The 26851-nt window shown below is 41.5% G+C and overlaps 1 protein-coding gene across 3 annotated transcripts in view; it reads right to left on the bottom strand.

The window, feature by feature from the left end:
• Positions 1 to 25668, bottom strand: part of atl1 (atlastin GTPase 1) — a 63255-nt gene extending 37587 nt beyond the window's left edge. For 2 of the 3 annotated variants that reach the window (XM_043697615.2, XM_043697616.2), the window contains exons 1-2: positions 25527 to 25668; positions 13563 to 13807 (exon numbers count right to left, since the gene is read on the bottom strand). In XM_043697615.2, the coding sequence (XP_043553550.1) occupies positions 13563 to 13807; positions 25527 to 25575 (294 nt within the window). In that variant the 5' untranslated portion in view covers positions 25576 to 25668. Of the gene's footprint in view, positions 1 to 2049; positions 2105 to 13562; positions 13808 to 25526 lie in introns of those variants that run through there. The other variant, XM_087989846.1, reaches the window with a different exon arrangement.
• Positions 25669 to 26851: the final 1183 nt, after the last annotated feature.

Here is a 26851-nt window from a genome sequence, read left to right as displayed (position 1 = left end):
CACATTCTCCCCTCGTCTGCGTGGGTTTCCTCCGGGTGCTCCGGTTTCCTCCCACAGTCCAAAAATGTGCAGGTTAGGTGAATTGGCCACGCTAAATTGCCCGTAGTGTTAGGTGAAGGGGTAAATGTAGGGGAATGGGTGTGGGTGGGTGGCGCTTCGGCAGGTCGGTGTGGACTTGTTGGGCCGAAGGGCCTGTTTCCACACTGTAAGTAATCTAATCTAATCTAATCTAATAACTCCTTAGAATGTAAAGATAAATCAGTTATTGGGAAAATGTTAGAATCTATTTTAAAGGATGTAATAGTAGATCATTTAGATCTTAGATCAAATGAAACGTTGGCTTTTGTTTCAAAGGAATGGAGTATAAAAGCAAGATTTTATTAAAACAATATAAGGCACTAATCAGACTACAACTGGAATACTGTGAACAGTTTTAACTCCCTAAACTAAAGAAAGAAATACTGACATTGGAGGCAGCCCAGAAAAGATTGACTAGATAGACATCAGGTATATAGAGACCATTTTAGAAGAGTAGGTTAAGTAGGTTGGATCTGTACTCATTGGAATTTGGAAGAATAAGAGGCAATCTTATTGAAAAATACAAGATTCTCAGGGGACTTGACAAGGTAGATGTCGAGAGATGGTTTCTCCTTGTCGGAGAATCTAGCACATATTGTGAACAGTTTTAACTCCCTAAACTAAAGAAAGAAATACTGACATTGGAGGCAGCCCAGAAAAGATTGACTAGATTGACATCAGGTATATAGAGACCATTTTATAAGATCCGATTAGATTAGATTACTTACAGTGTGGAAACAGGCCCTTTGGCCCATCAAGTCCACACCGACCCGCCAAAGAGCAAGCCACCCAGACCCATTCCCCTACATTTAACCCTTCAACTAACACTGTAGGCAACTTAGCATGGCCAATTCACCTAACCATCTTTGGAATGTGGGAAGAAACCGGAGCACCTGGAGGAAACCCATGCAGACATGGGGAGAACGTGCAAACTCAGCACAGACAGTTGCCCGAGGTGGGACTTGAACCCGGGTCCCTGGCGCTGTGAGGCAGCAGTGCTAACGACTGTGCCGCCCCATCACTTAGATGTATTCAAATCATGAGATGCCTAGACAAAGCAGACAAGGAGAAACTGATCCCATTCAAAGGGATTGAGAATAAGAGGGCACAGACAAGTAATAGCAAAAAGTAGGTTGGACCTGTACTCATTGGAATTTGGAAGAATAAGAGGTAATCTTATTGAAAAGTATAAGGTTCTCAGGGGACTTGACAAGGTAGATGTCGAGAGATGGTTTCTCCTTGTCGGAGAATCTAGCACAACAGAACATACATTTCAGAATGGGGGGGTTCACACAACTGAGACAGGCTCGAGGTGGAACTACTTCTCTCAGAGGGTAATGAATCTGTGGAATTGTTTACTTCAGAGGGTTGTTGAGGCTGGAATATTCAAGGCTGAGACAGACAGATTTTTATCAACAAGGGAGTTAAGGATTTAGAGAAAAAGCAGACATATGTGGTTGTGGATTATCAGATTCAAAGGTTTCAGTTGGAGGCCAGGTCAGAAGATCTGGCCTTTCCACCAAGGAAAATTCCAGTGGAGATAGAAATACAGTGGGATTCTTCCAACATCCTGCCAATTTGAGTTCCCTGCCTGTCCCCAGTTCCAGCAGCTCCAGGGCTGGAAGATTGCTCTTATACAACAGGACATGGTCTGTTTTATTTTGGCTCAGAGCAGAAAACAACTTATTCTGAAATGCATGCAAGATTCTGATTGAGCTCACTATAAAGTTCCCTCTACAACTCAATAAATTAGTGACACTCATTATTAAAATGGACGGATAACAATAGTTTGGAGAATTGAATGTGTCTGGAAACTGTGGAATTGTACTCCATTAAAGAGTAATACCTTCAGGAAACAATGAAAATCGTGACAAAAACTGATATGGCATTTCACATATTAAATGTTCTTTTATTGTGAGATGGAAAGCTTTCTTTTAAAAAGAAATGAGTTCATCTGGATAAGCAACACACCTGTTCAGTATACATTGGAATTGTTGCCGGTTGGATGTTTCCTCTTTTCTTATGTTCCTTGTGCTACAAAAGCTGCTGAAAAGATATTAAAAGAAAGGAGGGCCAGCACAGGGTCTGTCAGTTGATGATGATAAACTCAGGTGATTTGAGACTTTTTGAATGATTCGAAGTTAAAGCATAAATGCCATTACTAAATTCTGATTTTAAGAAAGTGACATAGTACTGAAAACATGCATCTACCTTAGGTTTACAGTAGTCAGTTTTAACTTCTTTTTAATCTATTTTTCTAATCAAACTGGTCAGACATATTATTACACACCTCCGATAGCTGGGCCTCCTGATCCAGGGGAAGGGACACTACCACTGCACTACTACCACCAATCACTTCTAGATTTTGAACGAAATCCTAAGTAACCTTAAAAAGCAAGTCAGATTTATCTTACAATGTGGCATTTTCTTCCAAAGGAATAGTTATGCTAACTCAATTGTAAAAGTCATTTCCTGTAATTCCTACCTATTCAAAAGAAAGTACCATTACAGTATTTGACTTTTGTGACTAGAAAATACTGATTTAAATAGATAATCTATGTATGTGTATATGTAATTACTGCCAGAAGACGATAATTAATGTCAAATTTATTAAAAGTTATGAAGAAAGCCATAGAATAAAATATTGCTGGCTTTAAGTAAGATGAACATGACTGATATGTATTAATATTTTGAAGGGCAGTTATATTGCTGTGAGTGAACTGAAAGTGCACACAGTCAGAAGACAGACAGCCCACTAAAATTGAAATAAGCTAACTCCTCTAGTAAGGAACTGTGTGAAAATTGGAATGAAAAATTGCTTCTGAAAAAAAAACAATAGACTTAACAGATTCAATTAACAGAGAAAGTAAGGACTGCAGATGCTGGAGATTTGAGTTGAGTGTGTGATGTTGGAAAAACACAGGTCAGAAAGCATCCGAGAACCAGGAGAATCAATGTTTCGGGCAAGAGCCTTTCATGACGAATGAGGCTACTGAGCCCAGGAGGCTGAGAGATAAATGGGAGGGGGAGTGGGGCTGGGTTACCTATCACACTCTGAGCTGCCTTCCCCCCAGCCCCACTCCCCCTCCCATTTATCTCTCTAACCCCCTCAGCTCACGAGCCTCATTCCTGTTGAAGGTTCTTGCCTGAAACATTGATTCTCCTGCTCTTCAGATGCTGCCTGACCTGCTGTGCTTTTCCAGCACTACACTCTTAACAGATACAATGTTATCCACTGCAGCATGCAGCACGGTGCTACCTGGGAGGGGAAGGGGGAATCAACGTAAAGATGTCGACAATTGCTGGAAATGGGAAGATTCAATGAGTGGAAAGCTGTCCACAGAAGTAACTTGGGGGTTGAGGATATGTGTTGTCTTCACAGAGCCATAACAGTTCATAGTACAAAAGGACATCATGTAAACCATTGTAACTTTGCCAGTTCATTACTTGAGCAATCCAAAATGCATTTCACTGTCCTACTCTCTCACATAACCCTGGAAGCTCTCCAACTTCCACGTACTTAAAATAATTTATATATTAAAAGAAGGCCCTTATCTGCTCTCTGTGAAACCAGAAAATAAGTCAGCTGGCCAACGAGGAGAATTTTTTTTAAAAACATGTTTCCCTACTCTGCCTCTTCCTATTTACCAACATTTACCATCCAAAACGGTTTCATAGTAAATTGCATGATCAGAAGAATGAATACTGGACCGAATTGTGGGAATGAAAGGGTAGGAAAAGAACTTAAAAGTAGGAGAACACTTGGGAAATAATGACTGTAGCCTAATTAGATAGAAAATAGATAAAGAATCAAAAGTAAAGATGTCAGTGTGGAAATTGGCTAATTACACTGCAACAAAGGGACATAGCCTAGATTTCTGTTTCTTTTCTTATTTAAAATAAGCTCTCATTTTAACATGGCAAATGAAACAGCAACCAATAATATTTAAACACAATTTGGATAAGGTTTGGGCTCAATGCATTTTAACTGGAATAAAATGATACGTCAAAGGCTTGGATAAATAGAGAGGGGGATTTAAAAAAAACGTAAGTAGAGAGATGATTAAACAACTATCCAAGATATGAAAAACACAGAAGGAATACATAATTGAAACTGCAAAAAAGCAATAAAGGCAGCAGAAATAAATAATGATGGTCAATATGCAGGGAAATAATACTTTCATGCAAAGGATAATTAAAAAAAGAGACAGATTTGAAGAGAATCATCCAGTAATAAAGAGTAAAAGATTGCCAGAGGTGTTTAATGAATAATTTGCTTTGGTTTTTACAAACCAATACAAAAATGGGACTGTAGGAATACGCAATAGCGATTTGACAGAATTGGTATCACAGATATATTTTCAAAGAATGTTGTGTCCAAATAACTATATCTTGTAGAAGTTTAAGGGTAATACAATATCAGTAAGGCTGATGCAACATGTTTGGTTAATGTTATGAATTTTCCTATTTATCTTTAAAGTCAGTGGAGAAGCTAGGAGAGATAATTCCACAGTATGATCACTAGTTGGCTGAATCAACAAGGTAAGGTAAGGTTTGGAGAAGAAAAGAATGTTCTTCATAAATGACTCAAACACAACAAAGAGAAATTTAAATTAAAATGTGAAGGAACTGGGAGTCAATATAGGTCAGCAATGACAGGAGTGTTACATGAATGGGCTTGCTGCATGATCAGCAGAGCTTTCATGGAGGTTGAAAAAGGCACAACTTGAAGCAGACTTGAGGAATCTCGTGGAAGTGATTGATCTTTTTGATGGCTAGGATACGAGGTCAAAAACTCAGCTGGTCTTGAATAAGGTGCCAAAGTTGGAAACAATGTCTGGGGAATGAGGGAATCAGTGGGAGGTGTACAGAATTTATAACCCAAATCTAGATGCAATAATTTGTGTATTATCTAGAACTGAACCTCAGATTGGCAGGTAGCTCTGGCAAAAGGTCATCAGCTAAAATGTTAACTTTTTCCCACTCCACAGATGCTACCAGACAGTATTTCCAAAATTTTCTAAGTACTTCAGATCTCAGATGATCAGTGTGACAACACAGAAGGATGTGTCAGTGTACCTAATAACAAAATAATCTTTTAGCCTAGAACAACAAAATTAAAGAATTTTTTTTCAAAGTAGAGATGGGACTAGCAATATAGGTGCCTGACCTCCTGTGGCAACCAGGGACCAGATTTTCCTTGCATAATAACCAACAAATACAAGGTCAACTGTGACTTATTTCCCCAGATGTTTCTATTCTAAGAAACAGTATAATGATGGCAAGTCACTCACTGAACTGATAGTGACCTAAAAGGAAAAATGTAAAATAAAAGCTAAAAGCAGTTTATTCCCAGCAGAGAGTAAAATTTGCAATGCAACCTGTAATGGACAAAGCCAGGAGGACTCTAGTAAATGTTTTTTTTTCAGCACCATTTAATCATGATGCAGCAAAAGACATTAGTTAAACATCATCTACCATTAAAACGAGTCTTAAATTTAAAGAAAACATCAGCATATTTAGCAGACATGGTGCTAAATATAAGTCAGTCCTATGGTTTAATTGACCAGTGAAGTGCTTTGGAAATAATATCCCTAATATTGCAATAATCACTGCCCTTAATCAACCCCAATATAAAACCAGGAATTCCGTAATGAAGATGAGACATAATCAAATTTTTTGTTGTTGTGTCACCATAGTCTTACCAGATCATACGAGCTGCTCTCTCATTAGAGAGAAGTGACTGGTGGTGATTTAACCTGAAGGCTACCAGACCTCTGGCAAGGGAAGAGGTTGAGGAGGAGAGTCCTCCACGCTGTTGGCATCACAGTGCTCTGTAAGCCAATTCCCAATCACATTTAGTCAATATAGGACAAGATTACTTTTGCTTGCTGCAGTGATTCAGTGTAATGCTGGCTGGAGGAACAGTATCTCATTTTCCATTTCCACATTTTACAGACTTTTGTGGTCAGCACGGAGTTCAACAACTTCAGATTATGAACGCTGTCTTCATGTTGATTAATTCTCCTTCCCCTTCCTCCACATCCCCTACCATCTTGTCTGCATGGGTTTGCTCTCGAGGGAGTTGACCCATACCTTTCATGACTCTTCATTCATCTCTTCTTTGCTACCAGTAGCATTCCTTTACCATTTGTTCCACTTGCTCCTCCTTTCCCCTTTTCCTGCAGCATAAAATCCATCACTTTTCCAGGCCTTTTGGTTCTGAAATAGAGTCACATTGTAGTTGAAATGTTAACTCTATTTCACTCTCCACAGATATTCTTTTCCAGCAATTAGTTTCTAATTTAGTACTAATTCACTATCACTTCTCTTCCAAAACCACCTATCTTAAAGAAGTTCCGCACTTCTCCCCAGTGGGATTTCTATTAGAATCTTTTGGTTTGTTCACACTTATTGTTGTCTAGTTCCATTCTAGAATCTGAAAAGGGGTTCACCAAAATTAGTTTTCATAACCACATCCCTTTCTTCAGTGACTGCCTTTAGCTGCGTCATACTCACCAGCAACATAATTGAATTTCCATCCTTCATCTAAATTGGATTTTAAGCATCTTCACAACATATTAAGCTTCATGTATAGCTGCCTCGCTGCATCCTGAGATGCACATTCTGTCTCCGTCAGCACCACCTCACACTATCTCAAAACTATCCTGGCCCCCAGTTTCATTTTATTATTCATTTCATTTAATGCCTTAACAAGGAACATGCTCCCTTTTAGAGTAATAAGGAACGCCAGCTCCAACAACTCACAGGTACTGATGCCGTATTGGATCCTTCCTCTCCTCTTCATCCATCTGACCACATCCACTCTTCTCATTCCACTTTATTTTTATCCACTGACCTTCTACACCCTGATACTGAAAAATCAGTGTTCAACAACAGACTTTATTTTATCACTCACATCCTGCCTCAATGGATTTTGGGCATGACAGTGAATTCTTCCTCAACCATCCTCATTTTCATGCCCACTTCTCTGGGCAGGAATCCTCTACCTACTCCATGACAACTAAGTCTATAGGTGATCAGGATAACATATGCAAACTATTAGTGGAGCCCAAGATCTATAGTAGGACAATATAATAGCACTTAAGATCATTTTGCAATGATATTTAAGGACATATTAAAAAGGAATGCCACTGCTGTTTACCTGTACTATCTGAGCTTAAATTGCCAGAGAGGAGTGCAGCATGGCGTAGGCAGCCAGGACTGCAGACATTTGTAAAAAATATAAGACCAAGAAGGGTTCCTCATCTCTATGCAGTCCTTATTTCCCATCATTTTTGTGTTTGTTATGCAGAAGTCTTCAAACCAAAGGGCTGAGGAGTGGCAGATGGAGTTTAATTTAGATAAATGCGAGGTGCTGCATTTTGGGAAAGCAAATCTTAGCAGGGCTTATACGCTTAAAGGTAAGGTCCTAGGGAGTGATGCTGAACAAAGAGACCTGGAAGTGCAGGTTCATAGCTCCTTGAAAGTAGAGTCGCAGGTAGATAGGGCAGTGAAAAAGGCATTTAGTATGCTTTCCTTATTGGTCAGAGTATTGATGACAGCAGTTGGGAGGTCATGTTGTGGTGTACAAGATGTTGGTTAGGCCACTTTTGGAATATTGCATGCAATTCTGGTCTCCTTCCTATCGGAAGGATGTTGTGAAACTTGAAAGGGTTCAGAAAAGGTTTACAAGGATGTTGCCAGGGTTGGAGGATTTGAGCTATAGGGAGAGGTTGAATAGGTGGGGGAGTCCAGAACTCGAGGGCACAGGTTTAGGGTGAGAGGGGAAAGATATAAGAGAGATCTAAGGACCAACATTTTCTGGCAGAGAATGATGCGTACGTGGAATGGGCTGCCAGAGGAAATGATAGAGGCTAGTACAATTGCAACATTTAAAAGGCATTTGGATGGGTATACGAATAGGAAGGGTTTGGAGGGGTATGGTCCAGGGGCTGGCAGGTGGGTCTAGATTGGGTTGGAATACCTGATTAGCATGGACAAGTTGGAATGAAGGCCTTTTCCATGCTGTACATCTCTAGGACTCTCAATACACTAAGGCGCTGAACAGAAAAACTGCTCCCTTATTTGGTTTAAGGTCAAGCCTATGGACAGGTCATTAAGAAAATTCACAAAAATGATACAAGGGACAAGAAGCTTTAATTAGGGGAAGTGACTAGAGAAATTAGAGTTTAGAGTGTAGTGCTGGGGAAAGCACAGGAGGTCAGGCAACATCTGAGGAGCAGAAGAATCGACGTTTCAGGCATAAGCCCTTCATCAGGGCATAAGTCTTATGGATCTTAATTTGGGTTCCCTGTTTATTATCAACAACAAAATGAAGGAAGAATTTAGAAGTTTTTATTTTACTCAGACTGTTGTTTTGGTATAGAATGTCCCACCAGAAACAATCGTGGAAACAGAAATGTTTATTGTGCTCAATAAATTGAGTAGAAAGTGACCTGGGCTGAAAATGTGTTGCTGGAAAAGCGCAGCAGGTCAGGCAGCATCCAAGGAACAGGAGAATCGACGTTTCGGGCGTAAGCCCTTCTTCAGGAATGAGGAAAGTGAGTCTTGCAGGCTAAGATAAAAGGTAGGGAGGAGGGACTTGGGGGAGGGGCGTTGGAAATGCGATAGGTGGAGGGAGGTCAAGGTGAGGGTGATAGGCCGGAGTGGGGTGGGCGCGGAGAGGTCAGGAAGAAGATTGCAGGTTAGGAAGGCAGTGCTGAGTTCGAGGATTTGACTGAGACAAGGTGGGGGGAGGGGAAATGAGGAAACTGGAGAAATATGAGTTCATCCCTTGTGGTTGGAGGGTTCCCAGGCAGAAGATGAGGCGCTCTTCCTCCAACCGTCGTGTTGCCATGGTCTGGCGATGAAGGAGTCCAAGGACCTGCATGTCCTTGGTGGAGTGGGAGGGGGAGTTAAAGTGTTGGGCTACGGGGTGGTTGGGTTGGTTGGTCTGGGTGTCCCAGAGGTGTTCTCTGAAACGTTCCGCAAGTAGGCGGCCTGTCTCCCCAATATAGAGGAGGCCACATCGGGTGCAGCGGATGCAATAGATGATGTGTGTGGAGGTGCAGGTGAATTTGTGGCGGATATGGAAGTGTCCCTTGGGGCCTTGGAGGGAGGTGAGGGGGGAGGTGTGGGCGCAAGTTTTGCATTTCTTGCGGTTGCAGGGGAAGGTGCTGGGAGTGGAGGTTGGACCTGACGAGGGAGTCACGGAGGGAGTGGTCTTTTCGGAACGCTGATAGGGGAGGGGAGGGAAATATATCCTTGGTGGTGGGGTCCGTTTGGAGGTGGCGGAAATGACGGCAGATGATACATTGTACATGGAGGTTGGTGGGGTGGTAGGTGAGGACCAGTGGGGTTCTGTCCTGGTGGCGGTTGGAGGGGCGGGGCTCAAGGGCAGAGGAGCGGGAAGTGGAAGCGATGCGGTGGAGGGCATCGTCGACTACGTCTGGCGGGAAATTGCGGTCCTTGAAGAAGGAGGCCATCTGGGTTGTACGGTTTTGGAACTGGTCCTCCTGGGAGCAGATGCGGCGGAGACAAAGGAATTGGGAATATGGGATGGCGCTTTTACAGGGGGCAGGGTGGGAGGAGGTGTAGTCTCCTAGACTACACCTCCTCCCACCCTGCCCCTAGACTACACCTCCTCCCACCCTGCTCCCTGTAAAAATGCCATCCCATATTCCCAATTCCTTCGTCTCCGCTGCATCTGCTCCCAGGAGGACCAGTTCCAAAACCGTACAACCCAGATGGCCTCTTTCTTCAAGGACCGCAATTTCCCGCCAGACGTAGTCGACGATGCCCTCCACCGCATCTCTTCCACTTCCCGCTCCTCTGCCCTTGAGCCCCGCCCCTCCAACCGCCACCAGGACAGAACCCCACTGGTCCTCACCTACCACCCCACCAACCTCCATGTACAATGTATCATCTGCCGTCATTTCCGCCACCTCCAAACGGACCTCACCACCAGGGATATATTTCCCTCCCCTCCCCTATCAGCGTTCCAAAAAGACCACTCCCTCCGTGACTCCCTCGTCAGGTCCACACTCCCCACCAACCCAACCTCCACTCCCGGCACCTTCCCCTGCAACCGCAAGAAATGCAAAATTTGCGCCCACACCTCCCCCCTTACTTCCCCTCCAAGGCCCCAAGGGATACTTCCATATCCACCACAAATTCACCTGCACCTCCACACACATCATCTATTGCATCCGCTGCACCCAATGTGGCCTCCTCTATATTGGGGAGACAGGCCGCCTACTTGCGGAACGTTTCAGAGATCACCTCTGGGACACCCGGACCAACCAACCCAACCACCCCGTAGCCCAACACTTTAACTCCCCCTCCCACTCCACCAAGGACATGAAGGTCCTTGGACTCCTTCATCGCCAGACCATGGCAACACGACGGCTGGATGAAGAGCGCCTCATCTTCTGCCTGGGAACCCTCCATCCACAAGGGATGAACTCAGATTTCTCCAGTTTCCTCATTTCCCCTCCCCCCACCTTGTCTCAGTCAAATCCCTTGAACTCAGCACCGCCTTCCTAACCTGCAATCTTCTTCCTGACCTCTCCGCCCCCACCCCACTCCGGCCTATCACCCTCACCTTGACCTCCCTCCACCTATCGCATTTCCAACGCCCCTCCCCCAAGTCCCTCCTCCCTACCTTTTATCTTAGCCTGCTGGACACACTTTCCTCATTCCTGCAGAAGGGCTTATGCCCGAAACGTCGATTCTCCTGTTCTTTGGATGCTGCCTGACCTGCTGCGCTTTTCCAGCAACAAATTTTCAGCTCTGATCTCCAGCATCTGCAGTCCTCACTTTCTCCTAGAAAGTGACCTGGGGCTAACATTAACTTTCATTTGCCAATTGGATGGATCAACACTAGGATGAAAAAATGAACAGAATACTTTGATATGCAGCCAGAATTGTAAAACATAAATCTACACAATCCTTCCTCAGACTTTGCAATGCATTAGTCAGGCCACAGTAAAGCATACCATATTAATTGTTTAATCAGTTCAACACAAAAGAAACCAAGAATTGGAAAGAATACGGAAAGGACAATATGCTGAAGTTGGTAAATTATGAGATAAGAATAAAGAAGCTTGACATTCAATATCTGGGGAAGAAAATTCCTAAAGGTGTACCTCAAGGTTAATGAAACACTTAAGTGATCTCAATAACATTAAGATTTTTATTTTAATTCAACGCAAAAAAGTATTAGAGAACAACAATAAAAATTAATTTTCAGAAACTGAATGATTGTTAAGAGTTTGAAGTAATTTGTTAGCTGAACAATTGTGGCTTAAACATTTGAGATTGTTAACAAATCAGAGTTGAAGTTTTGATGTAAGAGTTAGGCTACTAAAGGAAAAACTGTTTCTTAATCCTAACTTCATCTATATTCATATGTCATCAGAGATTAAATATTACAATGCAAACAAGAATTTTAAATATTCTATGCAGTTCATTACAACTGCAATGTTAGAAATTCAAGTAACTGGGCATAAGCTGTTTACTTAATTTTGACAGCCTATTTCCTAATCTTTGTCATCTCAGTTTCCACGATATCTGCCCCCTTCAGAAAAAAAATGCAGTTTATTATTCTGGAAGAAGAACACACAACACGTTTCTATTTTGACAGTAAAAGTACTCGCGTTCTGCTGGCTAAGTAATTTATTTCCTACATCAAGTTGATGAATCTATTCTAATAGTATATAAAGGATGAATAGTATTTAGAACAATAAAATACTGAGAATAGATAAACCTGGCTTTTCCTACCTAACCCTTCCATTTTTGAGACTTTGCATTGTTTATGCTATCCATCCCATATTCTGCTTCCTTTAAAGTATCTGTAAATGCTTGTAATTCCATCCACATTAAATTATGGCTATTTAAAAAATCTTAAATGGCTTATTGGACAAGTGCACATCATTATTTGGTAGTAAGCTAAAGAACCCATTCTTGATCTCTGGTCTGTACTGTGTTACAATATAATTGACCTCACTGTGCCTGAACTCTGTAACATTATTTTCTACTAACTCCTATCCAGAGATTCCAAAGCAAAGTTTATATGTATCTGCGCTGTGTGTGGCGCTCTTATGGCTGAATAGCCCGACTTCATGTCGACTCAGACATGAAAGATGGATAAGTAGGCAAAATTCTGTCTGACTGCCACTAACCTCAACACTATATTACAGCTGAATCAGTGCTTTCAGTTGGATAAAAGACAGTTAGTCTTTTTCAATAAGTTGAGTCGACCACATCAAGGAGACTACAGTTTTCTACATAACATGATTGTGTAAAGGATACATAGAAGAAAATAAATTTATTTTTAAAAATGGGATACAAATTTACCAAACTATGGGAATCATAGTTCAATGATTTGCACATATACTTGATCCAGTAATTTGAATTCTTTAACTGAGGGATTCATTTCTGCTTGTGTATATTAGAAAAGACATAGCATTCTGAGAATGTACAAGAGTTTACTTTTATTACTTATGTTTTATTATTGTGACAAGTCAGCTCCTAGAATTGGATAATTAACCAAATAATTGCAACAAATTACTGTTACTATGTACATATCAGCTGTACATCTGACATTACTGGAACTGACACGGTAAACTACAATAAGTGATATGTAATAATTTCAACTTCTGATAATTGTTGTGGTTGGTATGTATTCCATACAGATTACTGCTGAAAGTATAGAATTTAGTACTGAATGTATGAAATAATGTGATTTTTAGTCAGTATCTTGGCTGTAAAAATGTAATTCATTTCTCATGGTTATGGTTCTTTTATTGTCCATAAACATTTAAATATGGGTTAAATTACACTGTTAAATCTATTCTGCTTCACAAGTACCAGCATTTTTGTTTTGCTTTCTTTTTTCTTAGTCTTAGAATTCTTGCAACAGCTATCATTCCTCTTCCTGAACTTCTGTCTTTTCTATAGTTACCAACATTTTTTTCTCACTTGGAGACACACCCAATATCTTCACAGGTGAGGTTTCATCATGAAACCAGTAAAAAGGTGAGGGGAGTGCAGGAGCTTAAAAATTTTGAAATGTGTGCATAGAATGTAGTGTTACTTATTTGCTGCTCATGAGTGGCTTGCTAGGCCATTTCAGAGGCTAGCTATGAGTCAACCACATTGTTGAAAGTCTGAAGTCACATCTATGCCAGATCAGGTAAGGACAACATATTTCCTTCTATAAAAGACATTAGTGAATCAGATGAGCTTTTATAACAACTGACATTGGTTACATGATTGTGATTAGACTAGCTATTAATTCCAATTTCTTTTTTATTGAATTCAAATTTCACTATCTGCCATGGTGGTATTTGACCGATGTCCCCCAGAAGATAAGGGTGAGCTTCTGGATTACTACTCCAGTGACATTATTACAATGTCATTGTTCCCCCTATGTTAACAATGACAAATGTTAATGTGAGATTATGTTATTCTTACTTTACCTGACTGTACATATATCTCAACATGAAGTCCATAAGAAATGATTTTCCTTTCCTGAAGGCACCAGCAACAGATAAGGCAACCACTTCCCGATCTCTAACTTCTTCTGAGAGAAGGATTTTGTTCAGAGCTGTTTCATCCAGTTCAAAAGTATGGTCATCATTAACAACAAGAATCTGAACTGGTCTGGCTTGCTGCACAGTTTCATCTTCTGATGTCCAATTGAAGCTTCCCTCCGAAAATCCGCCTACAGTCAAAGTTTTAAAAACATTAATAAAATAGTTCACTTACTCTATTTAATACACATTTAATACACATTTTGGATGTTGAACTTCCAAAAAGACACAATTGAAATTGGAAAAGTATTTGCGCCAAGTGAATACTTCAACCCCTCATTGCATTATGGGATCAGCTTTTTTTTTTATTTGAAATGAACATCTTACATAAATATCATTCATTTTTAGACATTGGAGAGGGGCCTCCTGTTAGAAAAGGAGGCTGATGAAGGAAGCACAGCATCTCTGTCAGCAGAGGCATAAGCAGGCTTAGCATCCATCACTGACCTCCTTCCTCTAGCCAAAAGATAATGGTCAGACAGGAAGGCTTCAACTGGCATGAGGACAAGCAGGCCAGCTGACTGAGGCCTTGTTCACAGCCCATCAAATCACTGTCATTTGGGGGTGGGCAACTAAGTGACAGGCAAGACACTCAGGGAATTTTCTGGATCCTTTCTGCCTGCAGGGAGCATAAAATTATTGCATATACTTAAAATATCTGTATAAAAATATTTATACAGTTAATAATTAGTGTTTTAGAACAAACTCCTTTTAGACATTTCTTAGTGAAAATCTGTATTTTATTTGTTCAGATGGGCACAATGGCTTTATTTACTGTGGGTGACAGAAATCTCTCTAATCAGTTGATAACCATCAGGAACCCTGCACTGTTTTTCCTCCAATAGACTCAACACTATGACATTTTTATCAGATATTTACTTGAGCTGGGTCAGGCCCCCCATCTGATTACGTTCCCAGTAGGGCAAAACTTCCACTCCCAAGAATGTAAGCTAATCAGAAGCTGGGTACACTCCAGTTAGAGTGTCATCCTGGGGCCTTCATCAGGGATTCCTCTTGCATCCCTGGGAAGATATGAGCAAAACCAGGATGGGGATCACTGGGAAGGGTTCACTAGTGAGGGAGGGAATGAGGGATCCCATCTCAAGAGGCAAATAACACACTTGAAAGAGTTTGCTGGACAGCTCTCTCAATGTTGTCTCCCATTTAAGGACATCAAGTGGACTCTGCATTGAGAGAATTAATAAACAATCCAGGTCTTTTTCAATATATAATTTCAGTTACATCACACTGTTAACTTTTGCAATAAATTCTTTGTCTTATGATCTTATACTCCACAACCACCTGAAGAAGCAGCGGTCCGAAAGCTAGTGCTTCCAAATAAACCTGTAGGACTATAACCTGGTTTGTGTGATTTTTAACTCTGCTTGGGAAGACCACTTGTAAGCCTTCCCACCTTGAATTTGATCAGAAGGAGGTGGGAGAAGATCTATGGGATATTCACCCAACACACAGTGCCCCCACACAAATGTCCAACGTATCAGTCAAAGTTCCTCATTAGATGTCCACAGTGTGCACATGTTAACTGTCACTGAATCCAACGAGTGCATAAGGCAAGGACCTAATACCAGTTTAAGGTCCCATCACAACATTGGCAGTAAATGATTGCAGCATCATCTCCTAGCTCATCACTGAATCTACTTGCCTTCTATAGATTACCTTCCCTCACTATTAAGTGACTTGGATAATTTTGCTGTCCCTTTAGTGACAAGTTAGCTACCTCTGGGGCCACGAATGGTGCCTGCAGCTCAGTGATTGCATCCTATTGAGGCAGGAGAATTACTTTTTCACCATGCTGCTATCATCATTAGGTACAGAACTAGCAAGCTGAGTATAGTTGAATTTCCAAAAGGCATTGGGTATGGTTACTACTCAAAGCAAAAGCTCATGGTTTTGGGTGTGATATATTATCAACATAGAGCATGGTAAACTAACAAGAAACAATGCTGGGATAAATGGGTGAGTTTCAGGTTGTCACTTCTGAACTGACATAGGGATCCATGCTGAGGCTTCAATGACTTACGAATTATATTTATGGCAAAGATGAAGGGACTAAATAAGTCATACCCCAACTTGCTGACAAAGATAGGTTGGAACCAAGTCGTGAGAAAAACACAAAGAGTTTGCAACAAGATACAGATTGAGAGGATGGGTGAAATATTGGCAGGTTGTATAATGTGGGAAAATGTGAGGTTGTCCGCTTTGGTAGGAAGAATAGAAATGCAAGCTATTATTTAAATAGAGCGAAACTACAGAATGCTGTGACATAGAGAGATCTGAGTACTCTGAGTGCATGAATGAATCACAAATACACACACGCAGGTACAGAAAGTAATTAGGAAGGCAAATGGAATACCAGCCTTTATTGCAATGGAAAATGATGCATAATATTAGAGAAGACTTGCTACAACATCACAGCACGTGTTGAGAGAGAGAGAGAGAGAATGAACATCTCACATTTCCATTTAGGTTTTATTTTTTGTCTCCATAAAATCACCATTGTGACAATGATGTTATTCAATACTTCCACCATCAGGAAAAACACCAATGCGGCCAGTGAACCAGTAACAAACAAAGTCCGATAAGAGCAATGCTTATGTGGAGAAGGTGAAGGGACAGGGTAAGGATTACATCTAAATAGAACTGGAGGGCGAAATATAGCACTCCAACTCCAACCCCTCCCCCCATTGCCCACCTCTCCCTAAAGGCATCGAGAGCATTGGTAAACATCACGTTCCCTCACCAAGGACACCCATGGCCGGCTGCCTAGACCTGTTTACTGCCAGCCTGGACAGGCCCAGACACCCTTGTTTAAATCTGTCAGTCAGGGGTCCGTGACTGGACCCAGTTAACAGCCCCAATGAGACTACTTGTGTTCTATAATGTCCACCCGGCTGACCCCATTGCAATCGCTACGTTCCCCCCACCTCCCCCCCCCCCACCCCCACCCAGTCCAGGGGCGCAGGCCTGTTATTTTCTTTCAGCCTCTACTCTTTCACACTGGGTCCGGTTCCTCTAACTCAGACTCTGACACGGCTGGTGTGTATAGGACTGTAGCCTGCCTCTTGCACCCGGCGCATCTCAGAAGCAATTCACCCTCTACTTCAGAGTAGTAAAGGCACTGAGAATGCAACATCTGCCATGTCCATCTGAAACTCTGAGACTTCTTTAACACTAGATGAAGGGGAGAACCCATGGGTTCTGACAGTCTTTCTGGCTGTTCTGAGGGGCTGGGTATGTTTTATTCATGTCACGTTTACGAGTTTGTAGCTTTCATGTAGTCCACATGCTTCTTCAGGACCGTCATTTCAGCCTCTTTGAGTTGGAGTCCACAATGACTAAGAATGTTGGGCGCACGAACAGACAAGCATAGTTAAGATGTAATCAGGTTCAAGGTTTACCTGGCCATTCCCACGAAGCTGTTGGCAGTAATTTTTGTCCTTGTTGGCACTCTGGACACTGCCCCACCAATGCAGGTAGGTCTGCATCCAACCCTGGACACCAGACATAACTTTTCACCAACAACTTCATTTTGGATACCCCTGAATGCCCTGGTGGAGTTCAGCCAGCACCTGACAGTGACCTTTGCTCAGGACAATCATTCTTGCTCCTCATAACATGCCACCCTCTATGGTGATCTGGTCTCATCAGGTCCAGAAAGGTTTCAGTTCTAGTTTCATCACCACCAGGACTGAATCTTTTTGCATCCATAGTCTGGTATTGTCAGAGGTGACTGGAAGAGTGTCCAGAAAATTTAAAGCCAAAACAGACTCTTCCAGTGGTGGCATCACCAATGGTATATCTGCCAGCAGCAGGCAGGTCAAGGCACCTGCATTGGTTACTTGGCCTCCCAAATGAACAGTGTTCCAACTTGTAATTACGTACACTTAGAATGAGAGCCCACTGCTGAATTTAACCTGAAATTATGGCCAGCACAGTCCTGTCCTCTGAGTACCCAATAAGAAATTTGTGGCCTGTTACTATTATGAAATTACAGCCGTAAAGGTACTGGTGTAACCTTCTTACACCAAAGATCACTGCCAAACTTTCCTTCTCAATCTGGACATGTTTGTGCTCTGCATCAGCCAAATTCTGAGGAGCATTTGCTACTGGGTGCTCACCTCCATTGTGTCATCTGTAAGCCAACACTAGCCTGATACCATACAGAGAGATATCGCGTGTCAGCATTAGATGTTGCTTGGGATCAAGTGTGCCAACATCTTAGATGATGATAGCTACTTCTTCACTTCTCTAAAGGCTACAAGAACATTTCTAAGGTTCACCCTTTTTCAATAGCAGAGGTAAGAGTGCCAGGACACAGGCCAGTTACATATGAACTTTTTGTAATATTTCACAATCCAAGGAAAGACCTAAGCTCCAGAGTGAGCCAGGGCACCTTTGATTGCTTTCACTTTATCTTCCATAGAGTGTAACCTTGTCTTGTCAATTCTGTAGCCAAATCGGTCACTTGGGGTACCTGGAGCTCACAATTTTTCTTCTATGGCATACATCTGACTTGGAGAAATGTCTAAGGACGATGTCTGAGTTCTCTAAGTGCTCTTTATTAGTCTTCCTTGTTTTTAGCATGCTGTGCAGATAAATGGCAACCTGGGGTGGACTGTGTAAAATGTTCTCCATTGTCCACTGGAAAAATGGCACAGGCTGATGATACTCAAAAGGCAGTCTCATATATTGGTACAAACCCTTATGGGTATTAATTGTAGCATACTTCTGGGAATCCTCATCTAACCACAATTGCAAGTACATATGGCTCATGTCCAGCTTTGTGAAGGACAGCCCTCTACCAACTGTGCATATAGGTCCTATAGACGAGGGATTGGGTATTTATCCAGCTGTGAGAAGCATTTTACTGTTTGTTTAAAATCCCCACAAAGAAAAAATAACACATTGGACATTACAATCAGTACGACCAATGCTGCTCATTCTGCAAACTGTACTGGTATGATGACCCTTCACTTTCCAGCCTCCTGGTTTCTGTGTCTCCCTTTGCAAGTAAGGCACATGGCCTTGCAGAATTGTGGAATTGCTTCTTGGTCCAATATGCAAAGTGGCCTTGCCTCCTTTGATAGTCCCTAGACCTTCCTGAAAAACTTCCAGGTATTTAATTAGGACTTCACTCAGGCAGCTATTTTCAAATCAAAGAATGTTGAGCCCATCAAGGTGAATCTTTCTCAATCAATTTCATCCCATCAGGCTTAGGCCCAAGCTTTTTACTGCAGTAAGTGGTAACTGAACCAACTGCTTCTCATTCAAGACCGGAACCAAAGCTGTACCCTTAATCTGTAATGGTTCCCCAGTACAGGTTCTCAGTCTAGCCAAAGTCTTAAGCAAACTTAAGGGTTGGAGTCCCAAATGAATTTTGTTAAAGACTAGTTCTATAATTACCGATACACCCATGCCAGTATCAACCTTCATTAGAACTGGGTGACCCTTTATCCAGATGTTTATTTTGATGGTTTTGATTTGGATGTTGCTATATAATTTAAGAGTTTTGATGTCCCCACCTCAGAAAAGATATGCTTGCCATAAAGGAAATGCAGCAGAGAATCACTGGGCTGAAACTGGGGATGGGAGGATTGCCCTGTGAGGAAAGATTGGTTGAACTGGGACTGGAATTTAGCAGGATTAAGGTGAACAGATTGAAATGTATTACAGGGCTGAACAGTCCAGATGCAGAGAGGATGTTCTTGCTGGTTGAGTAGCCTAAACTAAGCGGCACAATCTCAGAATCCAGGTCATTTAGGACTGAGATGAGGAAAACGTTGTGAACAAATGGAATTCTCTACCACAAAAAGCTGTGGAGCCAAGACACTAAATCTATTCAAAAAGGACAGATACATTTTTAGATTTAGATTTTAAAGGCATCAAGTGGCAAGGGGAGAAAGTGGGATTATAGCATTGACGTAAAGGTTCAGCCACGATCAGACTGAATGCGACAAAAGGTTCAAAGGGTTCAATGGTCTATTTTGATTAGATTAGATTAGGTTACCTACAGAGTGGAAATCGACCCTTGGGCCCAACCAGTCCACACCAACCCTCCGAAGAGTAACCCACCCAGGCCCATTTCCCTCTGACTAATGCACCTAACACTATGGGCAATTTAGCATGGCCAATTCACCTGGCTGGCACATCTTTGGACTGTGGGAGGAAACCGGAGCACCCGGAGTAAACTCACGCAGACATGGGGAGAATGTGCAAACTCCACACAGTCACCCGAGGCTGGAATCAAACCTGGGACCCTGGTGCTGTGAGGCAGCAGTGCTAACCACTGAGTCACCGTGCCACCCTGCTACTAGTTTCTATGTTTCGAAGTAAAATGGTTTTGTTCCCTTTGTATTTTGTGTTTAAGTAGCTAGCTATAGCTATGTTCTGTAATGTGAGTTATGACAGTACTTTGGACCTGAAGCGAAGTGTTTGTCAGATTGTTGCTTCTGCCGATTGACAGGCTTCCAAGAAAATTTTCAATGTGGAAGTTTTTGGATAAGTGAAAAATGATCATCTCATGGGTAAAACAGTACATTTCTGACTACTGAAATGATAATCTATTTGAAAATCCATTATGAAAATCAAACTTCCTGATATGAAGAGCTAAATACAGCAGATGGTAAAACTTTGCAACAACAGCAGAAAACGGTGAAAATATGGACGGTGGAGTTTAATGCCCCCTTCCAGCCCCACACAGAATATAAAATTGTGAAGGGTAATGCTGCTCAGAGGCACCTTATGTGCTTTTTCTTCAAATCCCCTTCTCTCTCTCCTCCTCCTATCTCGCCCCCAATCTTCAGCAATCCTAGGCCTCCGGTGGGTGTATTCCAGACAGCTCCACCTGCTCCTGGTAGTTCTGTTGGACAATGGAAAGTTGCCAGACTCTTCTTGGCCAGAAGCTCTTAGTGGGTGGCATTTAGCCACTGGGTCCACTTCCCAGGGAAGGACCAACATTGGCTAATTAAGCATCTGATGGGTACTTAATCAGGTATGCTTTCCCCAGGGTAGAATACGTAGGGATCTGGCTAGTTCTCCAGCTAACAGGCAAGAACCCTGTCTCCAATATTAAATTCCACTTAGTGAGTGTGGTGAAACGGTTAAAAATTATGTCCCAATACATGTGTGAATCTAACCGGAATGGAGGTGTTGCTTAGTCCCGTGTGAATCTTATTACACACCTCCCCGTGTGAATCTTCTTATCTGTATGTAACCAGAATGGAATGTGTTTTTTAGCCTTGCTCTGCTGTTCACATGAATGTTTATATCTGGAAAAGAGTATATCAGCTGGAAAAGTCTCCAGTTCGGTGAGTCTGCTCCGGGGTTACGTTTAACCGCCGAGCGTGGGTTGTTGGCAACCGCTCTACGAGAACTGACGGCTCCCAGTTCCGGTAACATGTAGAGTGAGTATAAGCCAGACCCGTTGTATGAGACCTGGTTGTGGCGACGCTGCGGGGAATAAAATGCCCATATTCTAGCAGACTCGCCTCTTGGTCGTTTGTTCTGTGTCAGACTACTCTCCTACGAACCTGACCTTGAGAATTTTTTAAAACAGTGAGTCAGTTAGCATCTGTGCAAAGAACAGATTTACTAATGTTTCAAGTTCCAACCTGACAACAATAAAGGTACCCATATCCAAAATGCTAACTTGTCTAAACTGCATTTTCAGTTTTGTTCCCAGCTGTTTTGAACTTTGAGACATAAAGACAGCACAACTACTACTTATTTTTTACTGCTCATCAGTGAAAAACTGCTACTGCATCATAACATTCCTGATGCAATTGGCACTTGAACTGGAACATTAGCTTTCTGGATGAAATAAATACCTGTATGTACTGTAGCATGTTGTCATATTGTTGAAATGTTTCAAATTTCTTCAAATACTTAATTACTTTTGATATTCCATACTGTTACAAAGAAAAATATGACAGATATTCTGCACCAAAATGCCACAAATGTAATCGACTTCTTCAAAACCTTCACTAAAGGGAGCAATCTTGGCCTGATCAACTGGGAAACTTCCTGCTTTTCTTTGAATAATACCATGAGATCTTTAAAGCCCACTTGAATAGATGGAATGGATGTCAGTTTCACATGTCTTAAAGATAGCATATCAAATAATGCAACATTCCCTCAGGAATGTGTTGGAATGTGGATGTGATTATTTTTAGACAACAGAACCCAGCTACGTCATTAATTTACTGACACTTATCTTCACTTTCTCCCCGCTCTGTCTTCTTCACACCAGTTCATTTTCTTACCAAAAAACAATATTCAATTCAAAATCAAATGAATCAGTTTCCAGGAAGTTACTACAGTCTTGGTGAACCAAAGAGACATATGAAATACACAAGTCTGGTCAGGGGAGAGGTTTCAAGTGAACACTGAAATGATCCTCCTACTAATATTCATAACAAAATAGCTGGACCCACTTGATCAAGGCGCTAAGGCACTGAGTCATCACAATTCAGTGCTCTCTAATGGAGACAACTCCCTTCATTCCCTTCTCTTGCTTTAACTGCATCAACTGTCCATTCCTTGTTTCGTAAAATGTTGTTCACCCAACAGGTATCAAGTAGATTTTGCCTTATTTGATGAGGGAATGCTAAAAGAAGAGATGAATGGATGTTTGTCCTAAACAGATGAGGAAAGTGGAGAGATCAATTTTACAGATTGTGTTTCATAGACAGAAGTCAATCACACAGCATGAAACAATTGATGAACATATTCAGCTCTGTATTCCAACCCACACATCTTCTGCATTTTCCTGCTTCTGATTCATTTGCCTTTTAGAAAATGTTGCATTTCTTATAGTTATCACATTTTCAAATCACTTTGTCAATAATCTTCCAAAAGCTTTGTTCTTTGGGTTAGTTTCATTATTCTTCCTGGCAAATGCAGTCCATTTATTCCATTACTAATGCTTCATCATTCCTATGCTTCATATTTTACTACAGCTCTTTTTTCGTTTCCTATACTAACCATTTTGCAAATATATCTTCATTATCTTCTTTACTTGGTACTTCACATTTGTAGAAGATAATTCCACTAGCTCAAGAGTGTTTTAGGTTTTAATCACCTGTTTTCTTCCTTTCTCCGCAGAAAGTGTTTTGCTCTTCAATCTATGTATGTGCTTACCACAGGTTCCAATACAAAAGAAATGTGTATAATAGTCTTATAATAGTTTACAACAGTGACAATTTGTCTATAACAAAACGTCACAAGGTGCATTGCAGGAGCACTTCAAATAAAATTTGGTATAGAGCCACACAAGAAGATAGTAAGGTAGAGGATTAAAGGTTGGTCAAACAGATAGCATCTTAGAGCAAGAAAGAGAGTTAGAGATTTAGGGAGGAAATTTCAAAACCTGGAGGCTTGGTAGCTGAAGGAACAACTGTCAATGGAACACTTAAAACCAGGACTAATTGAGATATTATAATGGGAGGAGTTCAGAAATCTTGAAGGGTTATAGTGATGGAGAAGATAAAAGATAGTGAGACGAAGAGCGACATGGAGCGATTTGAAAACAAGGAGGATGAGAATTTTAAATTTAGGCATTTCTTAACTGGGAACCACTATCAGTGTGTCAGTAAGTACAGGGTCAATAAATGAACAAGACTTGGTGCAAAAGAACATGAGCAGCAGGATTTTGGATTATCTCAAGTTTACACAGGTTGGAACATGTGAGAAGTGTATCCAAATAAGCCGGACAAGAAGTAACAAAGGCGTAATGAGCATCAGAGGATCTGAGACAGGGCTGGTGTTGGATGATATTATGGAGATAGAAATCACTGGTAATTGTGACATTGCAGATACTTCACTGGAAATTCATCCTAGAGTCAATATGACACCAAAGTTACAATGAGACTGGCTCATTTTCATAAAGTAGCCAGGAAGAGAGATGGACGAGGTGGCTCGGGAATGGATTTTACAGACTGATTTCAGGGCTGAAAATAATATTTTTGGTGTTCCAAAAATGTGGTTTGAGGAACTTCCAGTTGTCACAAAGTCATCTAACAATTTAAAAACCATGGTGTAAAGAGGGCTGATGATGATGTAGTTTTGGATCTAACAACACACACGTGGAAACTGTCACTATGTTTTGCAATGATGTTCCCAAGGCAGCATCTAGATGAGAAACAAATGGAGTTGTAGGATAAATCCTTCAGGGGCACCAGATATAATAGAATGGGAGCCTGGCAATAAGACAATGCAGTTGATTGGCTGGCCATGAATACATCAGCCATGAGAGCCCAACCAGGCGGACAATGCTGAAGAGGAGTTGGAGGAGAATGGTGTAGCCAATCACGTCAAAGATTGAGAGGATGAAGAATGATTGTTTACCTTTGTCAGTCACATGGGATGTTATTTGAAATTTTGATAAGAGCTATTCTAGTACAGTAACAGAAGCAGCAATGTAGTTTAAGGGATTCAAACATGTAGTTCTGGGTAAAACAACACAGATTTGGAAGGCACATTTAAGGACTGTGGAGAGCAAAGAAAGATTGACAATGGGGTTATAGTTTACAAAAGCAGTTGGTCATATATTTTCCCTTCAGATAAGGGGAGAGGTGATGACAGCAGACTCCAATGAGAAGGGACAGTGCTTGAGATGAGAAACCAATTTCAATGTTTAATGATATTAATTCACATGGGTAGTGGGAAGATATGTTGGTTGGTCATTTGAGAGTTCTTTGAGGTGAGATAAGGGAAGGCAAGTATGACCAGAAAAGATAGTAAAAAGGGTAAATTATCACATGGGGGAATATGAGTAGAATATGTAAAAAGTGGGAATATGATTTATAAAGTCATTATGTTTCTGTGGGGCAAAAAGATAGATATTCAATCAGTACAAATGTTTTAATTACATGAGATCCTGATCCACTCAGAGATTCTGGATGGATCCAGTAAAAGATCATCTTTGCCAGAATTCTAGAAGTTTGACAACTTTTTTTTATACACCAATTGAAAAATGTGCCGAGTCACATTTGTAAGTGTGTGGATGTGACAGCATTTTAAGTAGGCAATATTTGTTTTAATGTCGAAAGTGATTTCCAGGTATTACAATTGAGCACTCACAATGGTTACAGGAAAAAAACGAGAAATAAATTGACCTCAAGGCGCTACCTGTCCTCATCGAAAAAAAAATTCTGGGCGGTGGTAGAGGCTTACATGTCTGGAGATATTTGCTTTGCATCGTTTTTTTGTTGTTCCGCAAGATAGTGCTAAGAACGAAGATAGGATGAACAGCGTCTGCTTTTTGAGGACCATAAGTATGACGGGGTGGGAGAAGCAAAGGAGGAGAGAAAAATCTTCTCCCCCGACCCCTTTTAAAAGGCTGAGCCACTTCACTATTTCCTAGGGCGAATCACTGAAGAAATAAGGACGTTCACAGTAGCAAATTCCTTCGCAGCTCCAAGCCTGGGTGGCGCACATTGTGAACATTCTTGCTGCTTTTCTGGATTTATTTGGCTAACAGTTGAGGGCCTGTCTGAATAAGCAGCCCCTGGAGCCGGCCGGTTTCCATAACATTGTACGGCTTCTGCAAGAATTATGCACAAGACCAAACGCAACCAACATTTGGCGTGCTCAAGGAATAGTAACGACCTTATTAATATTTGTGCTGCGTTTTGGCGACAATCCCGTCCCTCATGCCGCCCTAATCAACCAGCACTGGGGGCTAAATGCCCCCCCATCCCTACAAGCGACAGCATCCTACCTCCTGTACTCAGTCCCTCCCCTGCCTTTCTTCGGGAAGGTACGGGTATTTCTGGTTCTGCAATCTTTATCGGAGATATTCTGAAGGCCACAGGCATATGGCCGACTTACCCCAGCTATTTCTTTCTTTCCGATTCCTTGCCATGTTTTTCTGTGCCATTTTGCTGGCGTCTGCACCGTGCAGCCGGTTACGGAAGAGGATCCCTTTCGAAAGGGCGTCTCTCTCTCTCTCTCTCTGCGAGGATGACGAGTTGTGAGGTTGGAGCCTTTCGTAGCTCAGAATTAAACAATGTACTGAAAACACCAGGGGGTTGCAGTGTGCACATTAGTGTGGTTCAAGCAGGGAATATAATGTCACATATATTGATATTAACAACAAGTTGGACAGAAACAATCTTTGTATATATGTGAGCGCCACAGGGAGGGGTTGGATTGTATCATTTCTCAGGACGATATTTGCGTTTATTTAGACCACAAATTACTGCAAAACAAATGATACAATATGAAATATAAACATTTTCATCATAAAATGCACAATGTGGTGAAACAATATTAATAATATTAAGCGTGCAATTTGAAGGTTCCTCTAATCATTAATGATTCCTCATAACTCTGAACAATAATGTCAAATTCTAAATTCGTAGGAAATTGTTAAGTGAATTCTGCAGTCCCTAATTAAGAAACTGTGATTTATATATGGTCAGTCGAGGTCCTTGCTCACAAAAAATGCTGATGTTACAACCTTATCATCTTGACACTGCTGATTTTCTGAGATGCCGGCACTTCATAGAGTCATAGGATTGTACAGCATGGAAACAGGCACTTCAATCCAATTGGTCCATGCACTAGATCTCCAAATTTAGTCCAGTCCCATTTGTCCAGACCCCTCAAAACTCTTCCAATCCATATACCCATTCAAATGCCTGTTAAATGTTGAAATTGTACCAGCCTCCACCATTTCATCTGGCAGCTCATTCCATATATGCACCTCCATCTGCATGAAATAGTTGCCCCTTAGGTCCCTTTTAAGTCTTTCCCCTCTCACCTTAAACCTATGCCCTCCAGTTTTGGACAACCTCCCCCTGGGAAAAGACCTTGGCTATTCACTTTATCCATGCTCCTCAGGATTTTATAAACCTCTGTAAGGTCACCCCTCAACCTGCAACTCTTCAGGGAAAAAAATCCTAGCCTGTTCAGCCTCTCCTTATAGTTCAAATCCTCCAACCCTGGCAATGTCCTTGTAAATCTCTTCTGAAACCTTTCAGAACATCCTTCCTACAGCAGGGAGACCAGAATTGAATGCAGTATTCCAAAAGTGGCCGAACCAATATCCTTACCGCCACCACATGACATCCCAACTTCTCTACTCAATGCACTCACCAGTAAAGGAAAACACATCAAATGCCCTCTTATCTATCCTGTCTATCTGCAACTGA

Source organism: Chiloscyllium plagiosum, unplaced genomic scaffold (assembly GCF_037043375.1).
Source record: "Chiloscyllium plagiosum isolate Xiang-an unplaced genomic scaffold, Cpla_swu_hap1 HiC_scaffold_8, whole genome shotgun sequence".
Classification (NCBI taxonomy): domain Eukaryota; kingdom Metazoa; phylum Chordata; class Chondrichthyes; order Orectolobiformes; family Hemiscylliidae; genus Chiloscyllium; species Chiloscyllium plagiosum.
The sequence above is the reverse complement of the archived record's forward strand: the minus strand, read 5'-3'. Positions and strand labels throughout refer to the sequence as shown.